Raw genomic sequence first — 10,603 nt, forward strand, 5'->3', positions numbered from 1 at the left:
CTGTATTCCTTCTTGCTTCTTCTCCAAGCCACTGGAAAATGTTCCAGTGAACTCAATTGTGCTATCAAGTGACAAAGCCCATTTTTATTTATCAGGTTGTGTTAACAAACAAAACTTTCAATACGGGCAGAAAATAACCCTCTACAACTTCATGAGCACCTCTGCACTCTGAGGTTGTTACAATTTGGTGCACAATTGCTGAATTTGTAATAATAAATAGGGCCATATTTTTTTTGATGAATAAAGATAATCAGTTCAGTAATTTCTGAACTTTATGTAAAAATGTTATGCGACTTCTTGCTACCAAAACTTAATGAACTCTGAAATCAAGTCGGAAAATGTATGGTTTCAACAAGATGGGCCTCATCTTGTTGTGAGGACTCCTCACAGAGGAAGACCATCAATGAATTTCCTCAGAGAAATGTTTTCCAGACATCTTATTATACAAGCAGACATTCCAAAGCCTGCATGGTCACCCGATCTTGCAGCATGTGATATTTAAAGGGATAACTTTGGGCTAAAATCTTTCAACAGAAGCCAAGAACCCTTAATTATTTAAAAGTTGCTATCCATCAACAAATCACTGAATACCACTGGAAATGACTAGAAAAGTAATGTGGAATTTCAGGGAGAGGTTAAAGATCTGTAAGATAGTGAAGGTTGGCATATGAATGACATAATTTTAAAAGATTAATAAAAGATAGTGAAAATAAATGGCAAACACTGTTCTTACAGAATATATTTAATTTTATACAATTTTGTTGTAATGTCTACTTTATTTACATTTCAAATTGAGAGTTATTAACTATACACTAACTAACTAACTAACTAACTAACCCTATATTTTTAACTATTATATATTTAGAAAGTCTTGAACATACACAATTATCAATTATTATATGCTTAATTAACAGTTCATAACAGCTTCTGTAATGAAGCTAACTAATTAATTAATCAATGAATTATTTAAGTGATGAAAATGTACTTAATATTTTTAATTACAATATGCTAAAAATTCTACAAAAAAAACTGTACACAGATGTTTAAAAGTATTGTAAATGCTTTTAAATGATTTGGGGAATTTAATATTATTAATTATTGTAAACAATATACTATATTCTTGAAGCAGGTGCATAACTTGACTTCTTCAAATCAAGATAATTTCCAGAGATTACATCTCATGATGAAAGTTAAATTTGACAAATTATAAAATATTTAAATATGAATAAAAAATAATTGCCGCAAAGTATTCTAATCAAAAGAAACACAACAGATCTACAGTCTAACAAATAATATAACCTCATGAGTCATTGCATTTCATAACATGATTAATACGTATTTTACATAAAAGCACAGCAAAAATCAGTTCAATTGAGAAAATGTAATACAATAAGATAACAACATTAATTTTTATTGAATTATTACTGAAAAAAATTTCAAGATAGAAAGATAATGTGTTGAAGTACCGTTACAATAAAGACTAGAATCCATCTATTCAAAGTGTAATTTTTTTTTTCATTAAACGAAATACACAATTTATACTTCTATTACACTAGCAACAAGTATTTGTTCATTATAAAGAGTGAAACTTTATGTACCTTATTTTATTCTTTGTCTTTTAGGGTTCAAGAAAATACTTTAAGCCTGCAAATCAATAATTAAATGTCTCATCAATTTAAGTTAGATCTGTGAATAGATGGATGAAGATCTACCAATATTATGTTTTTATACTTCAATTGATACTTTTGTTAAATGTTTTTAGTACTTTTGGAATATAAATTGGAAATCTGAAACCACCTTACAACAAAGGAGGATTTAAATTAAAAGAGAATGTTAAAATATTGTTTCACAGAATTTCACAGTGTAATATCAAATTTTTATTTTTTGTAAAAATAAACACTGAAAATTAGAAAATATATGCTAATCTTATACAACCTCATTAAAGATTACACAATGAAAAGCTAAACACACTCCCTAATACCTACTTCATCTTACCATCTCTACTCTTCCCCTTCATTGCTATATGTTTCCTCTTAACATGAATCTCTTCGGGTGCTAAGTTCAACACAACTTCAAAGTTAATTTCATATATGCATTACTCACAAATTTTATTAAAACTGTAAATGTGTTCTTTGTTCAACCTTAGTCATCACTCTATGTATTCTGTATGCTTAACATACATGTTCGTTTTACAACTGTGCTAATGATTTGAATTTCTTTTTGATCTATTTGATAATCACTAAAATGTGTCCATGAGTGCATAAAAGTTTCTGGACTTCATGTCCAGAAATAAAGTATGCGATTTCATTTCCAATATTCAGAAGGAATTCAATAATCTTCTTTTACTGTGCAAGATAAGATATATACCACAAATAATGCAGAGCTGTAAGAAACTTATAAACTTATTATTACACTCTATCTCAATCTGTAATTTCATACAATCACTATGGTTTTGTTATTTTCAGGGTCTCAATTCATCAAAAGCCTTAGTAGGATCATTCAGTCCAAAATTAATAAACTTGCTGATTATAATAACAAATATTTGGTCCAATTGGACGCATATTAACAAATAATCCTTAAAGAGAAGATTAAACGGAAAATTTAATTTTTTTTCAGATACTGTTGGTGATAACACTCAGCATTCAGCAATTCTAGCTTTTATCACAATCACAAAAATAAGTAGGAACTACAAAATCCACTATTAATCCAGTTTCATCTTCAGAGATAATTTAATGGAAAACCCATAATATGTTTCATACAGTAGTGTAACACAGATGTTATTAAATGATAAGTAACTTTATTTAGAAAAACAATTATACCTGTACAATTTGTGAATATTAATAATATCTAGTAATTAATATGTCCTCCTTTATTCTTTATCACTTCACGACAATTGCTGACACAAATTCAACAAGTTCAGTAAACATTTTTTTTAATTTCTTCATCATGAAACAATAATGATATTACTGCTTTAATGAGGTTAATTTTTGTGATACAATTCATTTTTGAGAGTTGTTTTCTGACTGTAACCTAAAGATTTTCAATTGGATTTAAGTCTGAGGAGTTGCATGGCCATGGGTGCACTTCAGTGTTAGTTCTTTGAATAATTTTCTCACTTTCTATTGACAGTATGGTATGACGCAAAATCTTGTTGGAACATATCACTGCCATGAATTACTTTTGAAGTTCTGTCACAGCCCTTTTCTTCAGAATCTTAATATATCCAACACTTTTCAACATAACATCTACTGGAACGAACAAGGGCCTTCAAATGTGAAGCAATCCCAAAACATTTTTTTCTGGGGATGTTTAACTGATTTTTGGATATGAGCCAGTGATGAATTTTCATCCGATTTTTTTTTTAATGTACAGAAACTTTGCTCCTGAACATAGAAATGTTACTCACTGGAAAACATAATATTTTTCCAGTCTTCTTTGTTCCAGTTAGCATGTGTTTTGGCCCACAAGAACCTTTTTTTGCATATTGCTGGTGTTAAAAGCTGTTTTTAGCTAGCCGACGAACTATCCATCCAACTGCAAGAGGTCAGCATCTAGCAGTTGTTACATGTAAAAATCTGTTCCACTAGTTGCTAATTCTCAATGTAATTCCACACCACATAACTTTGGGGATGAAGTTTACTTTTTCTCACTAATAACCGATCCTGTCAGAGTAGTTTTTCTTTTATAGCAACTTATGCATTTCCAAAGGAACCAGTTTCTTTAAATTGTTTTAAAACAACTAATTAATTCACTATCTGTCGTTATATCAGACTGGTATGTTCAGAAAGATAAACAATTTTCAAAAGCTTTCTTGGAGTTTTTTTTTTTTTTGTCATTTGACTGGTTTGATGAAGCTCTCCAAGATTCCCTATCTAGTGCTAGTCGTTTCATTTCAGTGTACCCTCTACATCCTACATCCCCAACAATTTGTTTTACATACTCCAAACGTGGCCTGCCTACACAATTTTTCCCTTCTACCTGTCCTTCCAATATTAAAGCGACTATTCCAGGATGCCTTAGTATGTGGCCTATAAGTCTGTCTCTTCTTTTAACTATATTTTTCCAAATGCTTCTTTTTTCATCTATTTGCCGCAATACCTCTTCATTTGTCACTTTATCCACCCATCTGATTTTGAGCATTCTCCTATAGCACCACATTTCAAAAGCTTCTAATCTTTTCTTCTCAGATACTCCGATTGTCCAAGTTTCACTTCCATATAAAGCGACACTCCAAACATACACTTTCAAAAATCTTTTCCTGACATTTAAATTAATTTTTGATGTAAACAAATTATATTTCTTACTGAAGGCTCGTTTAGCTTGTGCTATTCGGCATTTTATATTGCCTGCTTCGTCCATCTTTAGTAATTTTACTTCCCAAATAACAAAATTCTTCTACCTCCATAATCTTTTCTCCTCCTATTTTCACATTCAGCGGTCCATCTTTGTTATTTCTACTACATTTCATTAGTTTTGTTTCGTTCTTGTTTATTTTCATGCGATAGTTCTTGCGTAGGACTTCATCTATGCCGTTCATTGTTTCTTCTAAATCCTTTTTACTCTCGGCTAGAATTACTATATCATCAGCAAATCGTAGCATCTTTATCTTTTCACCTTGTACTGTTACTCCGAATCTAAATTGTTCTTTAACATCATTAACTGCTAGTTCCATGTAAAGATTAAAAAGTAACGGAGATAGGGAACATCCTTGTCGGACTCCCTTTCTTATTAGGGCTTCTTTCTTATGTTCTTCAATTGTTATTGTTGCTGTTTGGTTCCTGTACATGTTAGCAATTGTTCTTCTATCTCTGTATTTGAACCCTAATTTTTTTAAAATGCAGAACATTTTATTCCAGTCTACGTTATCGAAAGCCTTTTCTAGGTCTATAAACGCCAAGTATGTTGGTTTGTTTTTCTTTAATCTACCTTCTACTATTAATCTGAGGCCTAAAATTGCTTCCCTTGTCCCTATACTTTTCCTGAAACCAAATTGGTCTTCTCCTAACACTTCTTCCACTCTCCTCTCAATTCTTCTGTATAAAATTCTAGTTAAGATTTTTGATGCATGACTAGTTAAACTAATTGTTCTGTATTCTTCACATTTATCTGCCCCTGCTTTCTTTGGTATCATAACTATAACACTTTTTTTGAAGTCTGATGGAAATTCCCCATTTTCATAAATATTACACACCAGTTTGTATAATCTATCAATCGCTTCCTTACCTGCACTGTGCAGTAATTCTACAGGTATTCCGTCTATTCCAGGAGCCTTTCTGCCATTTAAATCTTTTAATGCTCTCTTAAATTCAGATCTCAGTATTGTTTCTCCCATTTCATCCTTCTCAACTTCCTCTTCTTCCTCTATAACACCATTTTCTAATTCATTTCCTCCGTATAACTCTTCAATATATTCCACCCATCTATCGACTTTACCTTTCGTATTATATATTGGTGTACCATCTTTGTTTAACACATTATTAGATTTTAATTTATGTACCCCAAAATTTTCCTTAACTTTCCTGTATGCTCCGTCTATTTTACCAATGTTCATTTCTCTTTCCACTTCTGAACACTTTTCTTTAATCCACTCTTCTTTCACCAGTTTGCACTTCCTGTTTATAGCATTTCTTAATTTCCGATAGTTCCTTTTACTTTCTTCATCACTAGCATTCTTATATTTTCTACGTTCATCCATCAGCTGCAATATATCGTCTGAAACCCAAGGTTTTCTACCGGTTCTCTTTATTCCGCCTAAGTTTGCTTCTGCTGATTTAAGAATTTCCTTTTTAACATTCTCCCATTCTTCTTCTACATTTTCTACCTTATCTTTTTTACTCAGACCTCTTGCGATGTCCTCCTGAAAAATCTTCTTTACCTCCTCTTCCTCAAGCTTCTCTAAATTCCACCGATTCATCTGACACCTTTTCTTCAGGTTTTTAAACCCCAATCTACATTTCATTATCACCAAATTATGGTCGCTATCAATGAATTGAAATTAGCAAAAACAAAAGAAAAACTAGAATTATAAAAGTTATTAACAGAGAAGGAAAATAACATATAAAAGAATGATATTTATAGCAAAATTAATTTAACTTCAAAAGAATAAGAATAATGAGCACGGTTGAAGCATAATGGTAATGGTTGGATCGGAATATTGTGGAGGGGAGGTGGGCCCTCAGCTCAGTGTCTTTTTTCTTCTGGCTATCAAAAATATTCATGTATAGAAAATGATTATCATTAAAAACAATAAATTTGATTGTTACATTAATAAAAAATTCTGCGTTATCTCATCTAGTCTAGACAGAAGAATTACAGTTACAAAAATAAAGCAATCTTATTATTTTTTACAACTACTACTAGTACACAGAGACAAAATGCATTACTCAATGACTTACCTTATTAAGAAAATAAGGGCTGGAATATCACTTAAGTGGCAATTTTAATACTGCAATAAGAAGTAAATTTAAAAAGAAGTGTATTAAATTAAGAAAAAAACTTTTGATGTTAATTATGAACAATGACAAACATTTTTGATAGACTTATACATTTTCCCTCTAATAATAAATTAATAGGATCATTAATTTTCCATAATAACAACTTCTGTAATTGCTGGTATGAAATTGTATTAAAATTAATATATTTATATACAATGGTAAGAATATATACTTAGTAATTTTTTATAAACTTTAAAATAGTTTCTTTATTTTTTAATTACTTTTAATAAAATAAGATTAACTTCATAAATTTTTCAAAAAACCAGCTCCCAATTACATTAATTAAAATGGCACAAAGTCTAAATTAATTAAAATAAATTTTTTATTCTGATTGGTAAATAAGATACTTTTGTATTATAATGGCACCACTATCATTGGGGGGTTATAACCAGCGCAACTGGTGGTGAGTTAAATAACTACATTCTACTTCTTATCAGTAAGATAATGAAATAAAAATATTTGTTAAAGTTAACAGTGAACTTATAAGTAAAATGTGAGCACTTAGAATTTGGGACTCTCACGTTGTGAAGAGGAAGCTTTTGGAGATTTTTGCAGGTTAGGTAAGGTTAATTTGAATAAATAATTAAATTTCTAGTTTTGTGTTTATACTTTATTCCTAACTTATTCCAACAGCCATCATAAATTTACAGACCTATTATATATAACCTTCCAACCATAGTGGCGCCATTATAATACAGAAGTACTGTATATAATAATACATTATATAGATTACGTCAAGAATGGATATGTATGCTACTTCATGGATAAGAAAGAGAAAGTTTATCTAGTTAGACCAAGAAAAACCATGATAAAATCATAACAGCGTTACAGAATACACAATTAATTAAAAGATAAAAAAATTAATATGATTAAATTATATTTTAATCACAACGCATAATTTTTAAGGTAAAAACATCAATTTATTAAGAGAAATCACATCCAAATTTTTTTAGGGAACATTTTGATATTTTTCGCAACTGAACTTTAAATATTTGTCAAAGCCAAAGCCAGAAAAGCTATGTCCTTTGCTGGCATTTTTTCTGTTATCATTATCAGTATGTTTATCTGCTTGGCAAATCCCTTCAATATTTAACTGAACAATGTAATCAATATTACTATTAGAACACAAGTGAATGTCTATCTCAACTCATTTACATCATTATATTCAGTATTATCTTGTCCATCATTTACACCACTATTATTATGCTTTTCTTGAACAGTCTTTATTAATTAGATCACCTAACAATAACCTCTCATGTACATAAGGTTATACAATATTTTACAACGTTTAAGCTTTAACAATGATTTAAAAAATCTTCAATAACAATAATTCAAAAAATCTTCAATAACAATAATTCAGAAAACCTTCAATGTGCATAATAGTACATAAAATAGGTTTTACATATATATGTGACAATTTTTTTTTTAAATCTCTAATATACTAACATACATAACAGCAATCTCTAATATACATAACAGCAACACATAAGAAATTTTTCCAAACATACAATAAGAAAAGTTGAATTTGAGTGGTTTTTAAAATTATTTTTATTAATTTTATACATGGTTTTGGACATAGGAGATTTCACTAAACAGAGAAAAAGCTCAAAACAATAAAAAAAAAACCCTAATTTAGAAAAAAAATTACACAGAAGGTTTTGTCCGCCTTGCACCAATAAATTTAAAACTTATTTACAACAAATAATATAAATTAGGTTATATTAATATAAATATAAACATGTTTTTTTAAAAATATATATTGAATATATAATCCAACTTGATTCACCTAACGTGACATGCATATATTAGTACAGAGGGAAATAGGTCTTGAAAAGATTGACTTTAGAAAAAGTAAGTATATATATATATATATATATATGTGTGTGTGTATATATATATATATATATATATATATATATATATGTGTATATATATATATATATATATGTGTGTGTGTATATATATATATATATATATATATATATATATATATATATATATATATATATATATATATATATATATATATATATATATATATATATATATATATATGTGTGTGTGTGTGTGTGTGTGTGCAATAAGTATATTATATAGCTTACACTTCCTGTCCTTGTACAGGTAAAATTTTAGATAGCCAATACATTTACACATCAACACTTGTGAAAAATTTATAGACAGAAAATACGTGACCACAGGAGTTAATGAGATAATAAATAAAAATGTTAAATTACTTTAAAAACCAATTTAAAAATACACAAGAAATAACATAAGTTCACATTACCAATCCAAAATGAAGCCAAAATATTTTCATTACCAGAAGAAATATATGTATTCCTGCATAATATTCAGCCTTTTGTTATCAGTAAAAAAATAAATAATCATAAACATATTTCCAATAAAATTACTAACAACTGTTATTGCTATAATACTTCAGATCTTTAAGGTACAACTACAAATATAATTCAGCACCAAATAAGGTATCAACAAAAACTATTTCAAGATTTTCATAATTTAACCTCCACATTCTAATTAAGTTAACATAAATATTTTCAAACACCAATTTCCAAATAATTAGATGAAGTTATAATTCAAACCACTTAAGTTGTACAAGGGAATACCAAGTGATAAATAAGAAGACAGCTTTACTAAATACTATTCAAGGAGACAATACAAAACTTCAGGAATATCTAACTGATAATCCTACATAACCTACCATGACAAATAGTGAACCCATGACAAACAATTGATTACACAAAATCTAACTTAATAATAAAATAAAACTACGAATCATACAAATAACACATTAAAAAAATCGTACTTTTTAACTTAATAATCTTTTCTACAATATTTACTGAAAATAAAATTATTACATTTTCACATACAAAACAATCACTTTTAACATGAATAAATATGAAAGAGAATCGGCAGAAAAGATCCATACAAAAAAAAAAATGATGGATATTAAAAAACTGATATTAGTGTAATCTGAATTTAGACAAAAGTAAATGATAAACAATTTACTTACCGGCTCGCAGCCCACCAACTTCATGTTTTCCATAGCGTTTCAATCCTAACGTCATTCAGGTCAAAGAACAGTTATGTATAATTTTAATAATCTTGGAAAATAAATAACTACGAAGAGAATTATCACACAAAGTCTATATTATTTTGTCACACAACTAACCTACGATTTTTTTTAAAATGTCACAATAATCAGTATTAAATTATACTATAATAATATTGCTTTCAAAACACAAATGTTGAGGTTATGCTTTTCTGAAACCGTACTGTACCACGGCAGTTAAAATAAATACCAACTAATGCTTTGGCATTGAAGCTTCACTTATTTTTAGTGTAACTACATTCTCACTAATAAATAAACTCAATCAACAGCACATTAAAACCCTACCGAAAAATTAGATACATTTTAAATCGCCATTTTGGACGAAAAGCCAACACCCACTGAGATTAGATGGTTGTTCATTAGATATCACACTATTGGTCGAAAACATTTAAACACTAGAAATTTTATTTTTTAACATAATTTGAGATCATCAAAAGACAGTCTTATAAAATTAAAAAAAGAAAACAAGTACTAAAAGGGAATTTTATAAATTAGAGAGAATCAAAATTTTAATCTTCCCTAAATTTTTTGTAGCTTTACAGAAAGCGCAGTTCCTGCAATAAAGTACTCGAGTGCTAGGATTATATATCTAATTCAAGTGTAAATATGGCCTCGGTTCTTAGCTATTTTTATAAAACCGAAAAAAAAAACCGTAATTATTTATGTTCGTTTTAAAAAAAGATCAGCTCATATGCACTTATTGCAAGGCTTTTTCTGTCTACATTGCCCTAAGTAATATCTTTAAAGTATTTGTATTAGCTGCAACATTACTTTAATCGAAATGATACATTGTATGCTATGTATTTGGTTTATGAATAATGCTACTATGGTTTCCTTCAATCCGGTTAACTTGTCAGTTTCCAATGGCACAGTTACAATTTCTGTAGCCTCTCCTAACGAAAATCTGCATCTCATAGGGTAAAAACAATTATAATCTTTATTAATAATTAAACATACACTGTATAGGTATTAATTACAGGTA

At 28.8% G+C, this 10,603-nt stretch overlaps 1 protein-coding gene across 1 annotated transcript in view; it reads right to left on the minus strand.

Moving 5' to 3' along the window:
* Positions 1 to 10,153, minus strand: part of LOC142320541 (uncharacterized) — a 30,756-nt gene extending 20,603 nt beyond the window's left edge. The window contains exon 1 of the mRNA XM_075358443.1: positions 9,523 to 10,153. Within this exon, the coding sequence (XP_075214558.1) occupies positions 9,523 to 9,555 (33 nt within the window). The 5' untranslated portion in view covers positions 9,556 to 10,153. The remainder of the gene's footprint in view (positions 1 to 9,522) is intronic.
* Between the last annotated feature and the right edge of the window lie 450 nt (positions 10,154 to 10,603).

The sequence above is a fragment of the Lycorma delicatula genome, chromosome 2 (genome assembly GCF_047948215.1).
Source record: "Lycorma delicatula isolate Av1 chromosome 2, ASM4794821v1, whole genome shotgun sequence".
NCBI lineage: Eukaryota > Metazoa > Arthropoda > Insecta > Hemiptera > Fulgoridae > Lycorma > Lycorma delicatula.